This window comes from Syngnathus floridae, chromosome 8, assembly GCF_059516105.1.
Source record: "Syngnathus floridae isolate MCC-2025c chromosome 8, RoL_Sflo_1.0, whole genome shotgun sequence".
Lineage (NCBI taxonomy): Eukaryota > Metazoa > Chordata > Actinopteri > Syngnathiformes > Syngnathidae > Syngnathus > Syngnathus floridae.
In genome coordinates, this window is record NC_142420.1 from 4,029,237 (window position 1) to 4,054,488 (window position 25,252).

The following is a 25,252-nucleotide window of genomic DNA, read 5'->3' on the forward strand; positions in this document are numbered from 1 at the left end:
TTCTATACCAGGATCCTTCAGTATTATCATTCTGTAGTAGTAGTAATAATAATATTAAAAAAAATAAGTAAAAAAGTAAAAAAATATGCCGTGTTTTAAAATATTTTTAAATATAATACAAAATTTAACAGAAGAGGAATCAGAGGGAAAAAAATATATCTAAAACCAAATTAGAAATGAAAAACTAAATCATAAAATTACAATTAAATTTAAAAACTTACAATTAACTAATTTGTCAAAACAATACAAACTAACAATCATTAAATTAAAGTAATATACATTTGAAATGCTTTCATCAGTTAAATTTTGTATTTAATATCTGCTAGCATGGTTTTGACGTTACACTTATCCCACATGTAGATTTCAAAGCCTACCACCCAATTATACATATACAATGACAAAGAAAATATTTTGTTTACATGACTATTAAAACGCCACGTTTGTTCCAGGCTTTAAAAGATCCCCATGTTTTATTTATAATCCACACTTTAGCCTCACAAGAGGTAATTCTCTGTTCAACGCTATTAATGTGGAGGCGGTGAGGTTGCACGTGTGCACATTAGGACGGTCTGATAGGCCCGGTGTCATCTAATCAGATGGACCATTATGTATTAGGCGAGGTACAAAACACTTTCATCTGACAAGGGCCACGGCCACATTACCTAAATTAACATTTTGCAAGCATGAACATGGAGCCGACGAGTGTGGGAGGAGGTGAAGGGGGGTCCGCCAGGGTGGGGGGGGGGTGATGGTTGCAGCACTGTGGCCTGCGCTTAGACATTCGGCAGTAATTATTAATTTATGATTGTCTCTGGTCTTAATGAAAATGAAAGGCAGGCAAGAGAACAGGGAGGGATAATGTGGCGTGAAATTGAGTTTCATTTGTACAGGGGCCACCTTTTAACTCTGCGGAAATGGAGACGGCCGCGTCTTTCTCGTCTTCTTCGCTTGCTCTCGAGAGAATCCTTTTTTTCTTTTTTTTCGGTCTATATCATTGACACGACTCCTCCTTTTGTGATCGGAACCCTCTAACATCTCCATTACGCTCTCTAATAAGTGCGTCAACAACTGAGGGAATATTCTGGCATAATGTATCCTTAATATCAACGGGCTGTCAGTGAGACAGTAAGACCATTTGTGATTTGTCTACTTTGTTATAATCAAGTGTACAGTTAACCTAAAGGATTCATTTGGTACTTTTCAATACAGCTACTAGGTGCTGTTTATGATTAGTAATATTTTTAAGAATCCATCCATCCAAAAGTGTATACACCCCTGTTCAACTGTCACATTTTTGTGACCATAATGAATCTTTTTTTTTTCTTCATTAATGTGACCCAATAATTAGTAGAACTCAATTGAAGAAAACAAAAACATGAGGGGAAGGGGAAGTCAAATTAAAATTGTGCCCACCCACTGATAATTGGGGATGTTTTGTTTAGAATTAACCAATCACATTCAAACTCTGTTAACACCTGCCACAATTTGAATGCCTCTGATTAACGCCCCGTTAAAGTTCATATGTTCAAATAGGCTTTTCCTGATATTTTTGTCTTCACATCTTAAAGCCATGGTCCTGCAGAAAACTTACACAGCATCAGAGGGATGACACTGTTCAAAGGTATCAATCAGAAGAAATGATTCAAATGAAATTCTAAGGCATTATACTGTATGTCACACAACAGAGTCAAGGCAGTTTTCATCAAGTGGCGAAAATATGCAACAACAGTAACTGTACAAGCCTACAAAATTGAAAGGACAAGAAGAAAAGTGGTCAGGGCGTGCCAAGTGGCTGGCAGCAACACTGAAGGAGCTGTAAGGATTTTTGGCAGTTAGTGGCTGCTTAAAAATCACCCATCTTCATATATTATGTGTTATGACTTTGCTCAGACAGAAATCTTACATTACATAGCAAAACATTACATCGTGCAAAAACACACTTGAAATGTCCCTAATGCAAGTGGGGTGCAAAAGAACACATTACGAAGAAGCATGCTTTTGGAAGCATTTTTGATTTTATTATGGATGGAATGATCAACAAAAAAGAATCATATACTATATATATATATATATATATATAGTATATGATTTTTTTATATATACGTATATATATGTGTGTGTGTATATATATGTATATATATAGATATATATGTATGTGTATGTGTATATTTTTAGATATATATAGATATAGATGTATATATAAAAATGTGAGATTGTGTTTTTTGTTAGCATTTAGCAATAGCCATTTAGAGTAAAAGAGGAACAAATTGCTCCTCATTGCTTTTGCATTTGATTCCCGAAGCATCTATTGTCTCCTCCGCACACGTAAAAGCTAAACATGTAGAACTCGTCGTCACGGTGTGGACGAATGGTTTTGCACGGTGTTCCTGACAGCTGCGCCGCTCGTTGTTGGCCCTCTCTCTTGAGTTGTTTTAATAAAGTTGTGCGGTGAGCGGGAAGATTAATGGACGCGCGGGAAGTACGGCGGGGGTTGCGCGAGGAGATGCAGGACAGAGCGGGCCCACCGCCATCTGTTCCCTCTCCTTTACAGCTCTCTTAATGGAGAAGCAAAAAGCAAACAACACACATGTAGGCTTCACACACACACTCAACTAAACACAAAACATCACTTTATATGGCAGGGATGAGAGCTGCGCTTTTGTATTCCCTCTTGTTGGAAGTGCATGAACACGCCTGCTGCTGCTGTTGTGTGTGTGTGTGTGCATGCTTACCTTTCAGCCATGTAAAGTTGGGCATGAGCCACCGTTGCAAGCTCTCCGCAAAAGAGGCAGCATGCGTGGAACACGATGAAGACGAGACGCGTTCTCCAGGCGAAACAGCACTTGGCTTCGGCTGAGACGAAAAAAGCGTAATCGTATTAAAGCAAAACGCCACCATTGTCGGTGAGAGAGTGTTTGTGTTGCGAATCCACGCAAACATGGATACGATACATTTATGTGTGGTCTTATTGGGGTTTTACACGCTAATGACGGCTGTGCCCAGTGATGCCCACAGCACTTTATAGAGCTGTCTGCCTTGTTCACAATATTTACTATGATGGAGCTAAACGGCTCTGGGACTGCTTTGTATTCTTTTATCGTTGTTTTTAAGCATGGTAGAAAGTCATTTCCAACATGTGACTGCACGTGTAGAATCTAAAGAGTAAAAAGGTGTTTTAAGGTTGGTTGCACCGGGTTGAAGGATTAGGTGGGTTAAGTAGTAGATCATCTTTTATACTGTGCAAGAAAGTCATTTTCTGTATAGCTTCCAAGAAACAATCTATCAGTAGGTGCTGTGGAGCTCAGCATTTATCAACTTTCTTGTGATTGTGAAAATAGAGGTGTCTCCTTGAGAGAAGCATTTCTTTATTCAGGGGGACAAAACATCTGGTGGTATTAAAGTCGGACATTTCTTTAAAATGTATAGCGCATAGCGTGTCACATTAAATGAGAGCACACGTCGTCTCTCTTTGTGCAGCGGTGAAGACATCTGTACGACATGATCAAGTTTCCTCTGTTAGTCTCAATTCAGTAATTGAGCTCGGGGAGCGGAGACGTGATGCGCACACTGAGGGGAGAACTGAGCGAGTGAAACACACCCAACCTCTCCCAAGACGCTCACTTTCCAATGTCTATGCACAGACACATGTAAAGAAAAGAAGTTTAGTCTTCGATTCGAATTTGGTCCCAGTACGTCCTTGGGTGGAAGACACTACTATAGTTTCCGGACTATAAGGCGCACCGGACTATAAGGCGCACCTTCAATGAATGGCCCATTTTAAAACGTTGTCCTTGTGTAAGGCGCACCGGACTATAAGGCGCATCATTAATGCATCGTGTCAGATTTTTAATCCAAATCAAATCATTCTCCGTTTTATCTTTTTTATTTTGACTTCAGACGGAATAAATTACAATCACAAAATAATGATCCATAGTATTTTTGATTCATAGTCTTCAGCGAGCCAGTTATGATAAGGTTTTTAGGTGCGCCTTATAGTCCCGAAAATACGGTAATACTACTGGTCCACAAGAGCATAATCTATGATTTATTTGGCTCAAGTGAAAAGAATGCTGATGTTAAATGGTCAAAAAGGCTTAATAATGAATCGATAAAAGACAACTTGGGTGTAATGACGAGCTCTTCTTCATGATCCCGACATACGGCGGCGTTCCTTGCGTCCTTCCACATTCTGAAACTGAAGTTTGACTAGATTAAATATTAACAAGACCTGACGTGGACCCCCACTTTCATCTCACTTGATACAATTAAAAAAGATCTCTTGCACGTTCGAGAACATGGTGCTTTACAGCATTAAAATAAATCTTATACTAATCTATGGAGGAGAGTGACAAGTGGAGGCCAAGGTTCCTATGCAGGCACTTAGCTGAGTAGGAAAAAATAAAAGCAAAAAGGGGGATGGGCCTTACATTATTTATATGTGCTAATGGTGTTTGGCAGCAAATGTGAATGAGCAAGTGTACAATCAGATAAAATAGACACACAGCAGTAATCAAGGACGTTGGCTCCTCCTCGTCGGGGTCAATTGGAGTCACTTTAGCAACGTTTGAAACTCCGTCGCTACATTATGTCCTTTTAATGGAGACGACAAAAAGCAACATCGGCGGCGGGGAGCAGAAAGTAAAAGATTGCCCCAGCGAAGCGGCCCTGACATTTCCCGCTGCGCCCCGAGATATTATTGTTTATCTAGTGCACGTGGCCACGATACATCTTGCGCTTAACATCGTTTTGCTCAACAAAAGGAATCCATTAGTCTCATCACGAAGCACAGCATCGCACTGACGGGGGTTCCTGGCCAGCCAAAACTGGGGCGGGGGGGGGCGCCACATGTGCCTCTCATTTCCGATGGCAGTCGACAAGCATCCTTCAACATTGTAAAGTTTACCAGGGGAGCGCTAGAGTGTATTAAAGTGCCCGGAGAGGAAAGCTAAAGTATGTAAATGCTGGCAGCTGTTCTTGCTAAATGTTTGTACAGTAGACCAAGCAAGACTCAGACTTTAGAACTAGACCCTGTCTACAGTACGAGCTCACTTTTCATGTGCCATTTTCAATGCAATACAATACAATAAAATGTACATATATATATATAGGCTGGCTTTTATAGAAAGTAGAAAATATATACCGTATTTTCCGCACTATAAGGCACACCTAAAAACCTCCAATTTTCTCAAAAGCCGACAGTGCGCCTTATAATCCGGTGCGCCTTATATATGGACCAATATGAATTCGTGGATAAGGACTAACTTATTAAAGTAAGCTTTACGTGTTTATTTTGTTGTGTTTTTTCTTTTTTCAATAGGTCATGGTTTCAAACATTCAGCAGACAAGTCAACAGTGACTTTACAGGGACCTTAGGGACTCCTTCCACATTATCCCGACAACTCTTCATGCCTAACCAAGCACTACTGTATGTATGAGCATGTTAAAAGTAAAAAAACACATTTAATGAATATACACATAAGCTTGCCGACATTTGGGAAACAAATGCTCCGTCTGCGATCATCACGGTAAACTCTATTAAGCCGCCTTCACATGCGTACGCACACACACGAAAACAACAACGATATGATTTGACAATGATTACAAATCCACTTCCCCAGCTGGCGGCCTGGAGCGTCTCCATTTGTCATCGACTATTGTCTCCAATTATATGATTAGCTTTGAACACTCCGCCACGTCGAGAGAGCTCTCGTGCGCTGATTCGCAAACAAAGTCATTACAACGCGTATTCACACATATCAAATAACAAAACAGATGGCCGAGCGCGCTCGTCGCCTGATTTGTTTTCTCCACACGAGTGGTAGGAAAGAAGAAAAAAATACAAGTATTCTGCCTGTTTTTTTTTTCTTCATCTTAACGCTGAATGTTTTTAGGCATGTATGAGAAAGCAGCTGGCTGTCGTGTTTGTCAGATCAGCTCTCATGAAAGACAATCTTGTTTCCATTAATTTCTTGACAACAAAGGGACTTGTTGAAGAAGATTTAGAATTACAGTGGCTAAAGCTTCCGGATAATTTATCACAACCATTTGACAGGAAAATTAATTGTTTTAAAATGCCAGTTGCTGCAAGCTGCAAGGCCATTTTAGGGCCCCGGGACATATGGTAAAGACCTTCTGAAATTGCTTTGATATTATTTTTGATATTTTTTGGGGGTTCAATACTCCAAAAGTCACCAAATTCTGGAAATGCATTCATTCTGGTGAATGTGTTGGTCGATGGCTCATAATTATCTTGAAATTTCAGGCCCGGAAACCTGTTTCACTTTAAAACATGTTCTGTTAGTCATGTTAGACTGAACAGATTCAAAAGTCATGCCCCAAAACATCCTATTTAAATTGATAATGCTCACTAAGCAAAACTTATCTTTGAGATTTTGTCCAATTGCTTCTAAATGTTAACCACCTTCTCGTATAGTATATACTGGACGGATTAGCTAAGCTAAATTGTGAAGGATTTGAGTTTTGGGTAGGGCGTTACGGAAAGTTTGATAACTGACACTAATACACAAAATTCGTATTCAGCGCCACAAGATCAGAGCTCAGGCTTTTTTTCCCTTCAATTCAAAAAGGTCAGTTTTACTGGGCAACAAAAACTTTAAGAAACTATGTTTGAAAATTGCCAGGAGGTCTGCTATTTTTATTCAGAGAAAATACTGTATTTTAGTGTTAATGTTACCATTTCTTTAAAGAAAAGCTTATCTGAGAGTTTGTCTGACTGATACCAAACTTCTATCTATTATGGGGTTGATGCTTTATGATCCTCTCTGGCATCATCTTTTAATATCGATACACAATTACAAATCTTTTTATGAGGGGGCATCAATTATTTGTGAATTTGGCTCAATCCCTATCCCCTGTGAATGTACATATGTTGCCGTAAGCATTCGAAACAGACTGGTGAGGCTAAATTGGTAACATTTTGAGTTTTGGTCATTACTTGCAGCCAGGGCATAGTAGTGAAGATTTAAGACTTGCCATAAAATGCCACAAGGTCAGCTTGATTAAGTGTGACAAAAACATTTTAGGTGCACCTTACTCGCAGAAACGTATAAATGCAATAACTCTGCTCTTGACGTGCCCTTTCCCCTCCTTCGCGGAAGGTGTTGTGTTCATTATTATTATTCCGACGATTGAATTGCTTTCCGAGAACCTCGACGTTTGCACACCTTAGAAAGATAGAAAAGACTCCCAATATTAATCACATGACTTGACATGAAATTTGGTAGACACGTCCACCATAAGTGGAACTCAACTTAATTGCCAACCTTTGTTGCATCTGCATGGTGTCAAAGTTTGATAATCATTTTTTGAGGATTTGCCATGGAAAAAGAAAGAGTGCTTGGGCTCATTCATCACAGCTTTCAGGGCTGATGCCGAACAGGTGGGACAGATAGACGATCCTCAGATGTTTCATGTTACCTTTGACCACTTGGTTATCAATCTGCATGTCATTCATCAGGCAGTAAACCTATCATCACATGTTGTGATTGGCCGCACTTCCCTGAATTCTTTGTGTTAAAGATGAATGGCTTGTAGGCTTCCTTTTTATTAAACAATGTAAATCTACCAGAGTGGACATTTTGGAAACCTACTTGAAGTGACTTCACAGTGGTTATCTTAATAGTTTGCTATTGTATGTTTGTTTTGGAAATGTATCACAAATGATCACGAAAATTAAAATACACGTTTATAGATCTCGGGTGTCCTCACCTAACAAGTGAAGGAATTCTTTCTTTGATTTAAGATAACAGCTCTTTGAAGCTGAGAGTTTTTTTGAGTATTGATTACTTCTCAAGTAATAAATTTGCTCAAAGAATTTATGACAACTTTAATGTTATAGTTATTAAGAATGACAAATAGTCACTGATCATGTGATTTCTCAATAATGAGGACGTAGATCAACATGTAACACTTTATTTCTATAAATCTCTGTCAATGTTGACATTCTTAAATCATGACCACATTCCTAGGAAATCACACTGTCCCATTTCTGGTGAGCTATTTTTATAATAGGCCCATGGGTTACTCATGTGGTCCTTGTGAGCTCCAAGATCCCCACTGGCACCACTTTGGTGATCCCTGATTGAAAACAATATTCCAATCTTTGACACTTGCTCAGAAATTATGAGTGTGATGTCTTTTTAAACCAACATGGAGCTATAAGATAAGGCCACTCCTTTGACATAAACTGGCCAGCTTGTTTTGAAATATTGTAACCGGCATGCGATTGTCGACCAGTCCAGGTAGTAGCCCATGCTTGCCAAAAGTCAACTGGGAAAGGCTCCAGCTCACCCGTGACCCATTTAGTTTGTGAAAGGATTCTAAACCAATAGTCCACTTACCCCCAAATCAGGTTTAAAAAAAGAAATTTTGTGGTACACTCACAATATTCAAAATTTATTGGATGAATATTATATGACAAAACCTGAAAATTGGTGGATAGAGATTTTTTTTTTCACCTGTTAGATGATGCAACCACTTCTTCCATTCACCTACAAGGAGTACAATGATTGCATCCCCACATGAAAAGCATCTAATCCAGTTGGCAGTTCTCATGTCGTTGTCTCTTAGCCTCACTGACCTCTCCTGATGATGTTACTGTAAATGCACTTTGAGTGTCTGAATCATTTAACATGCAATCAATAACATGCTTGCTGCAGCATTGTTGTGATGGCCGCAGAGGTTAACAACCTCCATTTGTCGTAGTAAAATAAATACATACATCAACCCTTCCACTTTTTCCAATTGGATAGGAAGAAAGTTTTCTTTGTCTTGATGTACAATCTGGTAGATGACAACTATCTGTGCTGTGCTGCCATCACCTGGCTATCATATTTACTACATAAGGCTTGCTGTGACCAATTTCATATCACTTAATTATTGTCAAATTTAAATCAATTGTCCAAAATGTAAGATCAAAGTTTTTATGAGTTAGTTCGTTAAGTTAATTTAAAAAAAGTGAACCTTTTTTTTAACAAAAAAATGTTTACATTACAAAACTATTTAATACCCATAGTATTCAAAGATGTGCACAGTTTGGGAAGTTTTTACACTGTTGGCGGTTGTTGCAACAAAGAATTTGAACCTGTGTCAACAAAGATTATTTATGTTGAACATGCACCCCGGGTGTAGGTGTGAGAAATGGTACACTTTCCAGAACCTACCCACAGATAAGAAACCAGAAAAATGAATTTATTTATTTTGAAAAGGTCACCTTTCATTTGGTAGACTGAAAGCCCACAAAGCGCATTGAACTTTGTGCTTGCATCACAGCAACCATTAGAGTGTCACAAAAAAAATCTGGTATAATTTCATGTCTGATGGACACAAGCTTTTAGTCAGGTCATGTTTCTGAACACTTCCTATATTGTTTCAGTCTGTAACTGTTAAAGAAACAACCAGTTATTATGTAAATACAGTAAAATGTCGGTTCAGGTCCAAACTGGATTGATTTAAATTGGGGAAACCCAATAAAATTATGTGGTGGGCCGTATCTGGCCCCCGGGCCTTGAGTTTGACACCTGTGATTTAGAGTCTTCATTGAAACTCAGAACTGTGCAGCAGATGTGTTGAATCTTGCTGAGCTGTTTGAAAATTCACATTTCGTATTTCATTGTTGTTTCAAAGCATGGCGCTCGTCACGTTGTTCATAGATTGCATGCTGCCTGCGCGCATGCTCTTTCTGCGGACGCTTCGCAGGTAGTTACGGTACAGGATCACACTAAAAACCCTATCCTGGAACTGCTTGGAGACAATATAGTAGAGCATGATGTCCCAAACAGTGCTCGTGTTCATGAGGAACGTAGAAACCACAGCCCACGTCCTGAATGCCTCATCTTTGTCCAGCCCTACTAAATGGAGCAGCAAGCATACGTGAAACGGCACAAAACACACCAGAATCTGCACGATTAGCGTGATAATAATCCGGATGGACTTCCGTTTCACTTTGGGTTTGAGTTTGGAGGCGTTCCCGCAGATCAGTTTGTACACGATGACGACGTAGCAGCCTATCATAAAGCAGATAGGCAACAGAAAGAAAAATGCCATTCGCGTGAAATTGACCGGATCGTTGTGGTGCAGGTAGACAAAATCTACCATTTTGAAGCAGGTGGTGAAGTTGGCAATGACATCGGGATCGTCATCTGAGAAGAGCAAGGATGCGGTGCCGGCCAAGGTCATGAGCCAGGCCCCGAGGCACGCCAATACTGTCTTGGTGACGTTCCTTCGCTCCTTACTGTGCTTGGGTTGCACGATGGCTGTGTAGCGATCGGCGCTGATCAGAGCGAAAAGCCACAGAGCGATACATGGGTAGAAGATATTGAGAGTAGCGCAGACACGGCAGAAGAAGTCGGCGAAGGGCCAGAAGTCCCATTGGAGGTAGACCATGCGAAAGGGGAGCATCAGGATGAAAGTGAGGTCCACAAGTGCCACGTTTAACATGTAGATGTTTACGGAGCTTCGCCTCTTGGTGGTCAAGACAAACACCCACAAAGCTGTCGTGTTGACGATGAGTCCAATGATGAAAATGAAGCTGTAGATGACCAGGCCTGATGTACGGTGCTCAACCAAAAGCCACGCCTGGGAAGAGTTTGGAAGCAGTGTCATACTGAAGAGTGTATTCTACAGTGAAAAATAAACACAAAACAATCAGTGTATCATAAATACTCCCTATATTCAATTGACAAATTAAAAAGTGACTCATAGCTTTTTTGTTTGTAATCTCATTCAAATAAGAGTAAAAAAGAAAATGCAGTTTATTTTTTGGTCAGATCAAAACTACATAATGGATAAAAAGTCCAAAGGGTTAAAACTTGATTTTAATATTTCAAAGGGAAATAACATGTAAAATATAAAAGGAAAAAGGTTTTGGTGAAGCTCAGCCAGTTGGCCACAACGTCCGGATCATGTCAACCTGACCCAAAAAAATATTGAGAAAAAACAAATGGACATGTCACGCCCATGCCAGAGCACACTCGGCCTGCAACTTCCCTCAGCCACACCCCTCCATCACCGTAATGTCTGTCACCTGCTCCCTCATGTATTTAAACCCTGCATGTGTGTTCCTCCTTGTTGGTGTCTACTGTTGTCTCCAGTCTGTGTCTGGGCCTAGTGTTCCTGTCCTGCTCATCCATTTTCCCCCTGGTCTTGTGTGGAGGCTCACGGTCAGATTCTGTTCCATATCCGAGTGGACTTCTGTTTGCCTGTCTGCTGTCAGTAAGTCTCTGTCTTTTTGCTTGCCCACTTCCCTTCCCTCCAATAGACCTTGGTCCAAGCTGCATTTGGTCGCCCTGCCCCATTTATTCATGACACGTGTAAATGATAAAAAAAAAATATATATATATATGAGTTACTCCTCTCTGTGACTTAAGTCAATGTATAATGAAGTGGGGGTTTCTGCCCACAAAATACAGGAAGATGTCTTGCTGTAGAACTCCCCATGAAACTGAAAGTTATTTAAATGAAGAAAAAAAAAATCTTCCACCTCACATCGAAACAGTGTATCATTCACGCTTAAATATAGAACAAAGTAATGACCGTGAGAAGACGTGTATATACGTATGATAAATTTACAAAAATATTTTGTCTGCATACTGGACAAGTCAGAAAGAATAAATAACTAAATTAAAAGTAGTGTGGTGGCGCAAAATGTGGAACTGAGATTATTTCTCTGTAGACTGGGCCTTCATAAGAAATCATGTGAGGGCATCACTGCTATTGTCTTCTGTACTGTGCCGATATATGAAATAACAAATCATTGCAAAGCCTGAAATATATTACAATTGTGGGTCAAAAATTTAGTTCAATTAATACAAAAAAACATTAAGTAGTAGTTCTTATAAAGAATAATAAATATACACAAATGATTACAAAAAGCTGCAGCTTACCACAACAATCACCCAAATGCTCTGTTGCACCACTGAGCATCCAACAGCCAATATAAGGAAGCGTAAGTTTAGTGATGTCACATCCTCTTCGTGTATGTACTTTCTCCCTCTGCGGTGTCTGTTGTCGCCATCCGCAATTGCGCCCCTTTAAAGAAAATGATGCGCCATAAGAAGCAGGGGCGCTGTGTTTGGCAGGCAGAGCGTTGGCAGATTTAGGGCGAGTTATTGATTGGAAAAGTGGGGTCTGTCACAGCCTATTAGCTCTCGGGGGAGTCATCCGCAGCAGGTTGCCGGCGAGAAGCATCTGCCGCAGCAGAGAAGTAATTAAAAACAGGATGTTCAGGCAGTTGCCATATAAACAAGAAATAAGACGGCTGTAATAGACACTTCAAGCCGGTGCTACAAAATGTTGTTGTTTTTTTTCTTTTAGCACAGTGGCAACTTAATGAATGCACAGAGTCTACCTGAGGTGAAACTTCAAGGTCAGCCCGTTTAATGCACATTGTAATTGAGAGTAGAGATGGGCAATAGAGGCCTAATAAAGACTGGAGTATCAATAAGCTTCACCTGTTAACGGTCTTGGACAATTTACTCAAATAGATTTTTTTTATTTGTTTAGAATATTCTGACTTGCAATAAAATTGAGATATTCATCTAAAAAGCATGGGCAGCATGGCGGTCGACTGGTTAGCACGTCCACGTGCAGAGGTTGTTGGTTCGAATCCGGCACCGACCTTTCACCCGAATTTGCATGTGTGGGTTTTCTCCGGGTACTCCGGTTTCCTCCCACATTCCAAAAACATGTTAAGCTGAATGAGCACGATGCCGTGTTGCCCATAGGCAATTGCCCGAAGCTGTTTGGGTAATGGATGCATGGCTATAAGAAACATTTTCACAATCGGGGATAATCGTGCCCACTTGGAAGGCTTCAACCAGTAAGGTTTTACTAAAGCACAGTACACTCGTGCAACGAAAACTGGAAAATGGTTTCTTTTCCACAAAATATATCCTACTTTTTATTGCATAACCCCAGTACTCTGAATAAAATACTGTAGTCTTACTGAATTGATTTCATATGAAAACAAAAACAAGCTCTCCAAATTGATAGTGTTTAGCCAGAGTGGCGCGCCCGACCCAACAAACCACTCATCTGATACCTACGATCATTTTCTTCATTAAAGTGTGCAAAAGTGTTCTAGAGTTGTGAATGAGTATAATGTCTAGACCGCAAATGTAAGATTACAATTATTTCAATGCAAAAAACACCGTCTTATATTCGGGCCAATATGGTATTTAGACCAGTAGGCATTCATACAACAAATTAAAGACAATTTTTAGGTTACTTCCGCTTTAAGATGCTCACTGATCTGAAGTCTCAAGAGATGCTGTAGTGTTCTAATGTTTGTGCTTTTCCCTAAAATGTGAGTTCAACCTCAAGGGCCACACAGATGTTCTGCACACAGCTTGTTTTGATGCTGCAGCTTCATTTAAATGCCTACGTACTTTTAACACCCTTGTTATTTATATGGGAGCTCCTCAATCTCATTCCTAATTATCTATCGACTTGTCCCCTCAATGAGTTTTAAAAAGGTCCCAAGCAGATGGTGCTTTGTGTTCACAGCAATATGTTGTTATGACAACAACCTGTCAGCTCTTTTTTTTTTTTTTAAATCCCTTTGATACTTGTCATGTTGTCTTCTTTTACTAAGTATTCCACTCCACAAATAAATTGCTGTAGCGGTTTATCAATATAATACTATTTCCATTATTCCACTATTTTATTGTAAAAGATGTTTACTTTGACTAACAAGCCACAACAATCACCCAAATGAAGTGAATGGGTGAAATTTCCTCCATCCTTTGGTATATACCGCTCTCTAGAGGCTCAGTGTAGTTACTGCAACGCAACCAGCAAAAACATGGTTGAGTTTTAAAATATATATTACTGTAGCGTCTACAAGGAAGACAAATTATATTTTTAAAAGTGCATAAATGTATGTATTCAGAGGTCTAATATATAGTAAATATCATAATAGGGATACTTTGCATCTAATGATGAGATGAGACAAAATGTAAAAAGGAAATCAAACAATTAAGTGAACTACTGTTTTGTTGAAATATAAAGATGTTTACATTTCAAAATATATTCATCTTAACTTTATCAATCAATTTATATAATCAAATTAATATAACTATACAGTAAATCAAACAGTATGTTAAAAAAAATGATATCAGGTAGAATATTCAGAAAAATAGTATCCAAATGTTTGGACCTTCACCTGCATCTTTAAGTAAGGTTAAGGTTGTCACTCATCATTGTAGTGCATACAAACACTCTTTATTTAAATTAATGATTCGAGCTAGCTTTGGCCCCAAAGCGGGTGGAGAGAAGCGGGGTTGCTGATGAAAGAGTAGATCCTGTGCAGACAAACAGGAAAAACATTGGGACTTCCCTCGACACTCATCATGGCTGATGTGACCTTGACCGAGGCATGCAACTTTTAAAACTGCCCCTGGAGGGCCCAGCTGTGGCTTCCCAACTCTTGTTTATTGCTCATGACTGACTTAAATTATCACACAATTATGAGTGAGAGACAGCCACAAATATTTATATCAAATCATTTGTCTGTGCGGTTCATACCCTCTTATAATCCCCAAGAACATCAAAGATGATGCCCAATATACGATTTAGTCAGACTTGAATGATGTAACATGTTGGGTAATTCCACATCATGTGACTCACATGCCTTTCTGTCACACATTGTGGATAATTTTAGATCACTTTCAAAACCAGAACAATGTGACAACATTTTGTAATCCTTTGCAGGATAACCACTTCCAAGTTTTTGTACCCAAGTGGAGTGCAAGTAAATAATAATAAAAAAAAAGAGCTATCGCTACCAAGATCATTTTTTGATTAAAAGAAACCAAGGAAGTTTCTGATTGCAAAAATTCCAATTATGAGAGCTTGTAAAGAAAATGTTAATATTGATGTAAATCCTAGATAATGAAAAACACCAAGATCTTGGTCATATTATAAATTGCTCAAAAAATCTTTAACTGACACAGGATTGTCATAATTTTATTTCTAAAGTTGTTGAACAGGCTTTTTTCAATTCACAATAGCAAATATACATGAAGAGAGGGTTTTGGCTCTAGCTGCGTGCTAACACCTACAGTAAAATTATGATAACCACATCCACTCTCAATTAGAAAGCAACATCTCACTAAATTCATTTCGAAACTATCAAAAGACAATAGTAATCCCGCATACTCAAAACATTTGTCGCGCCCCCCCCCAGCAACTTTCACTTTAAATCTTCAATATTAGATAATATCTTGGCTTCATATTCCATCTAGTCGTATATAGAGCGTGAAATATGCCCAAAGGTTTTCCCTGGTCCGCTTTGTCAATGAAAACAAATCACCGTCACCAAGATTGTCAATCCTCCGATTTTTTTTTTTTTTTTTTTTTTTTTTTTTTTTTGCATCTGATCTCTTCACTATTTTTCTCTAGTCTGTTGCTATGGAATGTACTACATGGTTAGCTAATACTGTGTGACGGTGAATATGATCATATTATGTAAAGATTGCTAATTACAGTTTTAAATGTTCATACTTCTGGAAGCTGCCGCTAAAAATTCAAAAATTGATACAGGCAAAGAGTTCACAGCCTGAAGTTGGCCGATGCTCGTACAATGTTTACTCGTTGCTGTCATTGCGCAACTTTTCACATGGATGTTCTTGAGAGGTAAACCATCAAAGTTCTAAGCTGTTCAGAAAACATCTGATCCAAAAGATGCCCATGATGACACCTTAAAACCACTCCTCGTGGATATCGGACGACTATAAAAGTCTTTGCTTGGATCCCGCCGTTCTTCTTGTTTACACGTACAGCTGCGATCTCCTCTCCATCAGCCGCTCGTTGGTTGAGCCCGAAGCGAAACCGCTAAGCGGGATCTTGTTGCCTTCAATAATGTCCTTGGAAGAGATTTCGGGTGAAGTTCTGCCAACGCTCGAGATAGATATGCTGACCTCCAGCTTCAGCAGCTTCAGGAGTTTCCTCTTGTAACCTTTGCAGGCGAAGAAGTAAACAAAGGGGTCCAAGCAGGCGTTGAGGTTCATCAGACACACCGTGATGTGCAGCGACACCTGAAAAGCCGTGAGGTCGGCGCAGTCCGGGCTGGACACGAGTTTTCGGACCATGTACTGCAGGATGTTGATGTGATAGGGACTGTAGCAGACTACGAAGACCAGGGAGACGCAACAGATGACACCAATGGCCTTACGGCTGCGCCCTGACTTTTCGGTCAAGTGGTTACTCTTCGCCGTGGAGTGGAGTTTGGAGCAAAGGATGGAATAGCACACCAGGATGGTGATTACGGGGATGACGTAACCGAGGAAGACGCCGCCGATTAGGATGGTGGCAATGTGGTCTACCTTCTCAAAATTCGGGTATTCCATACAGGTGATGAAGCCGTCCGGTTCGTTGTTGGTCATTGGCATGCCGAGAAGCGGGAGGGTCTGGGCCAGGACCAACACCCACACGCCGACACAGATGTAGCGCACGTTGTGAACATTGCGCAACCGGGAAAAGCGCAGGGGCAGGACAACGGCGATGAAGCGGTCAATGCTCAGGCAGGTCATGAAGTTGACACCTGCATAGGTGTTTATGTAGAAGATGAGGCCTGAGATTTTGCACAGAGCCTCACTCATGGGCCAGTGGAAGCCCAGCGCGTAATACGTGATCCTCACAGGAAGTGACAGCGTGAAGAGGATGTCCGAAATCACCAGGTTGAGCGAATACAAGGTGGTGGAGTTCATCTTTTTCAAGTTGGGGCGGATGACGTGCAATGCTAAGGCGTTGCCTAGCAGGCCCACCAGGAAGACCACGCAGTAGACGAGCGGCATGAAAACACGTGCGTAGCTCCTGTGGGCGTACAGGGTATCGCAAGTGGAGCTGTTGTGGTCATCCATCACTGGAGAAGCGGTGAATCCCATCTTGGGGTTGTGATTCTTTGAAAGTGAAACAGAATAAAAGTGTTTGTTAAAGGTCAGAAAAAGTCATGTGTTTTACCCTTTGTCTTAGAAAACAACATGGACCCACATGATCTAAAGATTTTTTTCAAAGAGGAAGTATGCATAATTATTGCTCCTTTCCGTGACTACAGCTGCTTCCGTTAAAGCTTATTTTTGTGACATAACAGTACACGTTGGACTGTAACAATTCGACAAATATGAAGATCGGTTCTTCCTTTCTCGTAGAGTTACTGGGGGTTACTTTGAGCAAGAAGTAGAGCACACCCTGATCTGGTTGCCAGTCAAGCAAAGGGCACAAATACACAAACAACCTGTCCCAATCACACCTATGGACCAATACGAATCTTCAGTAAATGTACCAAGCATTTTTTTGGAATGTGGAGGATAGCTGGAGTATAAAAAAATGGAACAACTCCACACATGAATGCCAAAGAAAAGATTCAAACCCCATACTTCAGAACCTAGAGGCAGATATTAATGCGTTTCATCTGTTTTCTAGGTTTTGGTGGTGGACATTCTGGTGAAATGTTGTACTTGGTGAAAATAGCTAATCTAATAGTGGCCTTGGCATTCAGCACTCTTGTATTCAAACATTGATTCCTCATTTTCAAAATTCACTGGTGCTCACCGGGTTGATTGCAGATTATTTTATGGAATGCACAGTAACTACTTGTACATTGTGAAAATCCCCTCTATCGTGGCGATCTGTTTTTTTTTGTGTTTTTTTTTTTTAAGGGGAGTTTACAGTATACTTGCATACTGCAATTCCCTTGCGTGTAATAAAGTGAGCCACAACCACTCCAGCTATTTTTGCACACAAAAAGAACAGTAAAACACATAAACAAAATGTCCATACACCTGTGGTGGACCACAGCTTACACGCAGAGACTCAAAAACCCACCGATGTCACATGCCAGCCCACCAGGCCTTTTAAAGACACATACAAGATGCAGATCATAAATTTAATTGAATTTTTTTCTCTGCATTTTATGATTTTTGTGTTCTAATACATTTGTGTTAAAAATGATATTGTGTTAATCACAGATATTCACCTAGGTGAGTCCAGAGCATATTTAATGACCATTAAATGCATATCCAAATTGAATGCAGTTATAATTTAGCAGAAAAACAGCAAAAGATTTTGCATCCATCATTTCTCATTTTATGTATTTATATAAGAAATATCTTAAATCGTTTTTGTTACTTTTTCACGTTCATTCATTCAATTGGAAAAAAAAAATATATATATATATATATATATATAATATAATTTAATCCAATTATAACCGAACTAGCTCAGAATATTGAGCAACCTTCAACGTGGCAGCAGAATGTCAGTGCGGTGGGGCAGCAAAACAAAAAAAGATTGCCTTGCACTCAAGGAAGTGAGCTTGCATTCTTGCTGTTTCTTTGTGCTGGCTGGCACATTCAGAGCATTGTATCTTATTTTAAGAGTTAACATCTTAACTTTCCAATTGTGAAAGACACCTTTATTGTTTTTTGACAAATCACATTTATTTCTCAAACTTTTAAATTTCTGGCCAAAGTGATCTGAAAGTGCCATCAAGTGAATCTGTTCTTTTTTCACAAAACGTATTAAACAAGTCATACCACAGATGTCATTATAGTACCTTCCATAACTGACTATGTCGTATTTAATATCTAAGCAGGAGAAGTGAGCTTACCTCAAAGTTGAGCGGTTTCTTCTTTGGCTCCACCGCACATGGCGCCAAACGTAAGACCCAACAAGAGGGCTTCCCTTTCGCCTGGCCCTCCTGCACGCCACATGCACAAAACAAGACATGCTGATTTGCTGCCAGTGACCATGGTGACAAAATATCCTGTTGTTGCTCACACCCACCCAGCACCACCCCATCCACTACTTCACTACCACCCTCCTACTCCATCCTTACTTGTGCTTACCATAACTAATCCTGAAAGTTAGTGAAGAACTAGTGGTTCATTAGAATTTGTTTGTGCACTTTGCTTACAGCTGGTTACAGCTGCATCAAATCTGTGCCACGCTACTCAAATCACTACTCAACAATCGAATTCTCTGTAATTTTCAGTTTCAAATCCACTTTAATGTTGTGCAAACACTGCAAAGGAAATAGTGAATATTTTGATTGACCAAGATCTATTTTCTCCCCACATTTTTAATGCCTCACTCACAAAAATAACTGCACTTGTGAGGTTAAATATGTATTTATCACAAATGAAGACTAAACAAATCTATTCAGTTTATGAGTTATCTTTGAAAAAGTAAACTGATTTCAGGTCGTTCCTTTAAAAAGTCACCGATTACGGTACAGTACTTGACTTTACAGGTTATAGATTAGAAATTTAAAAAAAAACTATGACTTTGCACAGGATGTATCGAATGATGTAGCCCAGTCAAAAATTTTTATTCCACATTGCCAGTTCCACGTTTCCTTTAAAAAAAAAAGTGTGTCAGACGGAGCAGTGTTATGTTTGCCTGTCGACAAGGCATCTGTTACTTAAGCTAGTTTCATATTGTGCTAATAATTTTCAAATCTAAAGTTCCAATACTGTTAAGTGTCAAGAAAGTCCAAGCAACAAAACACATTGAGACACTTTATTTTGAAACAAAACCAGATTTCACCAAAACACAATATATGGACACGTTTCAACTGCTTTTACGCATTAATTTGTATTTTTGATCAAGTATGGACCTGTTGTTTACGAGCTGTGATTTTTACATCGGTGAATCACTTCCTTTGCAACTGATACTCACCACGCACAAGTTGAAGTGATAATGTGTTAATGTGTCTGTCAAGTCTAGACTTTTTTTGGTACACTTTTTGCAGTGATTTTTTTTTTTTTTTTGTACATTGTGTAAGTGCACCAAATATACTTAATGTGAGTGGGTGTTGTTCTTAAAAACTCTGGGTACCATGCTGCCATCCGGCCCAAAATCAAGATAATTTGACATGGTACAGTTTGGGAAGTAGGAGGGACTGTTTTGATAAGTGCTTACAATTGTCGCTGTTGTATTTTCTGCGTTAATGAGCGCAACCGTCGTTTGTTCAAAACAAGTCCGGCGGAGAGGCAGAGGAAGCGCTCTGACTTCCTCATGGCCGAGATGTGTGCTTGTGACTCACTGAGGGCCTCTCCGACGGTCATACCCCTCGCTGACAGGCCGCGCATGGCCCCTCTGTGCCGCCTGATCTATTTTTACACAACAATGCCCTAGGAAAAGTCGCCAACTATATTCTCACACCGCTTTTCGGATTTTCAACATGCAACAAGTTATGATGCTAGTGATGACAAAGTAAATGGGAGGTCATGCGTCCGAGCATCTCCAGCCCATCATCACGTCGCACATCCTGTTGTGAGAGAGAGACACATGTCAAAGGAAATCCTCTGTTGAAATATCTCCATTTTAATGCGTCTTTTGTGGTATACATGCGTGTGTGTGTGTGTGTGTGTGTATATGTATGTGTGTATATATATATATGTATGTGTTTATCCTGACTTAATGCAGTTAGAGCAAATGTTCATCACAATCTCATCTCATTGTGACAGTTATTAGTATTAACGACATATGACTGACGTTAGTGAGTGCAACGCACAGATAAACAAGCGTGACACTGAGCTGATTAGTTCAACATGCGGTTGATTGCAGTATTTGCACAGGAAGCGACTGTGGCTTGCTCCTTGTTTTGAACAAAACTGCACCTCAAAACTCTCAGATGACGGGTGGGAATTTATGTTAAATCAGATTAAATCAAATTGAAGAAACTTTTATTCTATTTGTAGTAGGTTATTATAATAAAAGTACAGCAGCTAGGGAAATACGCTTAATTCTTGATCATTGTGCTTTGTTTGTGGGTCAATAAAATGATCATACATGGCATCATAAATTGTACGCTGGTGTGAACATTGGGAGTTTTTCATTTGCTGCTAGCTGGTATGTGTGTGTGACCGTCAAGCACAGCGCCTGCCTAGTGTGTGGCAGGTGCTACTGCTTTGAATGTGAGGATGCTTTTTCATCTAATGAAAAACTGAATCCTCTCCTGAATTGTTTTAAAGGTTTTCTTGAGGTATGATGAAGTTGTCTGTGATGTCACTCCTGATGGTAGTTTAAACTTTTGTGGACTTTTTCATAGGAACTATTGGTTGGTTGGTAACAAAGTCAATTGGACATTTTTTTCCGCCTTTGAATCTGGGGTCTCCTGATTCTGTGTCCGTTAAATTGGGGTTCCGCTGCACCATTATTATAGTATGGTGAGGCAAATGTTCTTCCAATATAGTGGTAGGACATGTCACAGGCATTTGGTTGGTATGATCGTGTGATGCAAGTATATTGTAAATTTGCCTCACAAATTTGGGTTTTGGGGTTTGAATCTTTCCTGTGACAACTGTGCATGCTCTCCCCGTGCTTGCGAAAGTATTCCTGTGGCTCTTTGGCTTCCTCTTTTCTTTTTTTTTTTCTCTCACAACAATGACTCATTGAAGGTTTGTGAATTGTTCTTCGGTGTGAATCTTAGTGCGAATGTTTGTTGTCTGTTAATACAGTACGCGCCCAACAATTAGAAGGCGACCAGTTCAAAATCTCCTGGGATAGATTCCGGCTCACCCACAACCCTATGAAGACAATTGGTTCAGAGAATGGATGAATCTGCATGATTGTGCAGTTCCTGTTGGATTTGAGGCAGTATTTGGGGAAACAATGCCATGCTCTGGCAGTAGAGAGGCATTACTGCTTTGGTGGATGAGCAAGAAGCTTGCACTTACTGCAAGAAGACACAGGAGGACAGCAAAATATCAAATGGCAGGGACTAAAATGTCATCGCTGTTGAGAAATAATAGAGGACATTATCTACATATGCATGTGCAGTCATATGCAAAAGTTTGATCATTTTCAAGATTTTCCTTTATAAATCATTGGTTGTTAGGATCAGCAATTTCAGTTAAATATATAGCAGACAAAAACTGTGATATTTGAGAAGTGAAATGAATACGATTTACAGAAAGTGTACCTAAACAAAAGTAGGCAGGTGCATATATATATAAACCACAAGTTAGACTTGTGCCAACATATACTCCACACACACGCACTTGTGTGTGAGGGGTGTAGAGGAACGTTAAATAAGGATGTGGCATTGGCATTCTCGTCAAAGCCTCCCACGCTCACTTACAGGGAAGTGTTTCTGTTTTGTGCTTGTGATGTGTTTTAAACAGGTAAAGAAGGTGACTGATGTTGTTGAGTTGAATTTAATTGGCTCAATTTTGTCACAAATGCACTAAAAGTGTCTTTGACAAGAGTGTTCTGCCAAATATACAGGGAAGGTATTAAAAATATTTATCAAATATTAGGTTGCACCAAAACAAGAATAGTTACGCTGTGTTGATTTCTCAGCTGTTGCTGCTGGTGTTTTTGGCTCTTTCGGATGAGGTGGCATTGGAGGAAGGGCACAGGCGGTCCTTAAAGAGGCTCAACATTTCCTTGTGGGTCTTAATGGCGAAGAAGTAGATGATCGGGTCCAAGCAGCAGTTGAAATTCATGAGCAAGACAGTAATCTGTAACAAGATGATCATTATTTCTATTATTACTAGTGGTGAGTTTGTATCGGAAAAACTGATCTTATATGCGTGAAAAAAAGATGGACAATCAGTTGATGTCTTACTTGGGAAGACAACTTAAAGCCCCTCAGCTCCTCACACGAGACCTTATGGTGAATACTTCGGCACATGAACTGCATCACGTTGAGGTGGTACGGGCTGAAGCACACAATGAAGGTGATCAGGATAAGGAGGATGATGACGTTGGTTCGTTGGTTCTTTCTCGAGGCGGGGTTCCGCTCGGCTGCCGCCCGCAGCTTCAGGTGGACGCTGACGTAGGAGGCCAGGATGGCAGCAAGCGGGCAGCAGAAGGAGATGACACATCCCAAGATCAGGAAATACGGCATCCACTGGGAGCTATTGAGGTCGAAGTACTCCATGCAGGTCCGTCTGCCCTCGTGATGCTGCAGCAAGTTGCGGAACAGCACAGGGGCAACCTGAGCGGACACTAGAGCCCAAACCAAGCAACAGATCCAGCGTGCCATCTTGACCCGACGCAGGCAGTGCAGCCGCTGAGGGTGTACCACAGCCAGATAGCGATCCAGACTGATGCAGGTCATGAAGCCAATACCTGGGGGAAGTAATACTGGATTGTCAACTTTACCAGAAGCAAATTAGAAAACTAACCACTTGAGAAAATGTTGACCATTCCGATTCCATATTTATGTTAGAAGTATTTTTTAGCATTGGCCGTCCTGTTTACCTGCATATGTGTTGGTGAAAAAGAGGAGTGTGCTAATCCTGCAGAGTAGGTCACCAAAGGGCCAGTCAAAGCCGAGGATGTAGTAAACGATCCTGCCCGGTAGTGTCAGCGTGAACAGGCAGTCCGACAAGGCCAGGTTGAGCAGATATACAGCGGTAGAGTTTAACTTCTGCCGTCCCCGGCAGATCACCACCAGGACCAAAACATTGCCGACCAAGCTGAAAATGAAAACCAGAGAGTAGAAAACGGGGACGAGAACCATGGTGGCTTGCTGGTAGCCGAGCACATCACAGCTGCTCTGATCACCGATGGTGCCGTTGCCAGCAGCCATGGAGATATCGTGGGAAAAATAGTTTGTAATGCGTCAAGCACCACAATTAATTAACCAACTGACTTCCCCTCGTGGCATATAGAGTTGTGATACCCGGAAACCCATCTGTGGAGCTCTCGGTTTCCATCGCTGCTTTTTCATGCCACGCATACAACCAACCAGGCTTTTTGATATACCGCAGACTGCAAAGAGACGACACTACATTGCAAGTTTCAATATGTTAGCTAATAAGATATGTGTATGTTGTTTTTTCAGCTTCACTTCAAGCGGTACAGAAAATGGATGGAAGGACTTTCTAATCTTTATTCTGTCTTTTTAATATGTAGATTTAGTCTGGGAATGATATGATTTTGATACTGTTCTGCTTTTGTAGGCCACAACACGAATGTAGGGTCAGACAACCATGATCTAAACTCAAACTGACTAACAATTTGACTGACAAGATAAATTAAAAAAAAACAGGCAGTACAACAAACTCAACAAAATCAAATGAGGCTAACAAACTAAATGGAATAAATATTAAAACAAGTCCAACAAACAACCTAATAACTCCTTCAAACAAACAAGGTATAACTAGGTAATTTAAAAATTGGAAACATGACTCCAACAAACTAACCGCCATCAAACTAATTGGAACAAACAAGTTATTCTACACTACACTACACAACACTACACTACACTGTCAAGCAACTTACCAAAACAAATGAACACCAACTTAAATGAGCCGACACACAAACTAATAACTATACTTAAAAAGAACAGACAAATAAAAATCTCAGAAAAATATGAAGGATTTCAAACTCAATTCATTACTAATCGTCACACAAAATGTGAACCAACAAATTTTAACAGCCTAAAAAAATATTTCAAAACAAACTAGCCGCCTAACTCCAATTACAACAAGCTAAATAGACAAGCAAGTAAAAAAAAAAAAAAAAAAAACTAAAATAAATAAATAAATGCAATGTAGTAGTTGCAGTGTGTGACTCACACTGTGCCAACCAGTGCATGCACACAGTGTGGCACATGTGCTTGCGAGAGGTTAACTTGAAGTTTCATGCTCACTCAGAAGTGGTGCATAGAACAAAAAGGTTTGCTTTTTTTCAAGAATTTCCATCCAGAGCCGCACATCCTGTGGTGTACCACAATTTACTCGCGAGTGGAGACACGAACATGGAGCTCAGACTTCTGAGAAAAATTCAAAAGATGTACAGAAGATTTATAAAGTGATAACTTTGCGGTGCTGTAGTCTGGTTCAGCTCTCCAAGCTGCAAGATTTGAATTTGCTGTGGTTGTTGTACAAGAAGTTCAATTGTCCTCCAGGAACTAAACCCTCTCCAGTTGTTTTTAATTTCCATAAGATCCTATTTGATGCAGAATAAAAGAAGAACAAATCGAACTATCTTTCAACCTGGAAAAAATTGAAAATAACCGGAGCAAATGAACTTGCCAGCTTAATCCAACAAACTAATTAAATAACTAATTAAACAAATAAATGCTTTCAAACAACATCCTGGTTTCAGACAGAGAAACGTGTCGTTAGGCACTTTAAAGTGCGGACTTCTACTAAGACCAACTGAGTTCAATCCAAATTTGCTCCTATGTACCTCCCCCTGACAAACAAACAAACACAACTCCCCCGAGTTAGCCAATTTAATTACTGTACTCCAGCTTGGATGACTTAAGAAG

At 40.0% G+C, this 25,252-nt stretch overlaps 3 protein-coding genes across 3 annotated transcripts; all 3 read right to left on the reverse strand.

Moving 5' to 3' along the window:
• Positions 1 to 7,990: 7,990 nt before the first annotated feature.
• On the reverse strand, positions 7,991 to 12,076 carry gpr18 (G protein-coupled receptor 18). The gene is made up of 2 exons (XM_088382161.1): positions 11,904 to 12,076; positions 7,991 to 10,638 (listed from the first exon to the last, which is right to left on the reverse strand). The coding sequence occupies exon 2, from the start codon at positions 10,621 to 10,623 to the stop codon at positions 9,640 to 9,642; it is 984 nt and encodes a 327-aa protein (XP_088238287.1). The 5' UTR covers positions 10,624 to 10,638; positions 11,904 to 12,076; the 3' UTR covers positions 7,991 to 9,639.
• A 2,882-nt stretch (positions 12,077 to 14,958) lies between these two features.
• Positions 14,959 to 18,757, reverse strand: gpr183a (G protein-coupled receptor 183a). Its single transcript, XM_088382158.1, has 2 exons — positions 18,629 to 18,757; positions 14,959 to 16,919 (listed from the first exon to the last, which is right to left on the reverse strand). Exon 2 carries the CDS (start codon positions 16,902 to 16,904, stop codon positions 15,789 to 15,791), a length of 1,116 nt encoding a protein of 371 aa, XP_088238284.1. The 5' UTR covers positions 16,905 to 16,919; positions 18,629 to 18,757; the 3' UTR covers positions 14,959 to 15,788.
• Positions 18,758 to 19,543: 786 nt separating this feature from the next.
• Positions 19,544 to 23,646, reverse strand: LOC148394048 (G protein-coupled receptor 183). Its single transcript, XM_088383049.1, has 3 exons — positions 23,233 to 23,646; positions 22,595 to 23,100; positions 19,544 to 22,487 (listed from the first exon to the last, which is right to left on the reverse strand). The coding sequence occupies exons 1-3, from the start codon at positions 23,561 to 23,563 to the stop codon at positions 22,323 to 22,325; spliced, it is 1,002 nt and encodes a 333-aa protein (XP_088239175.1). The 5' UTR covers positions 23,564 to 23,646; the 3' UTR covers positions 19,544 to 22,322.
• Between the last annotated feature and the right edge of the window lie 1,606 nt (positions 23,647 to 25,252).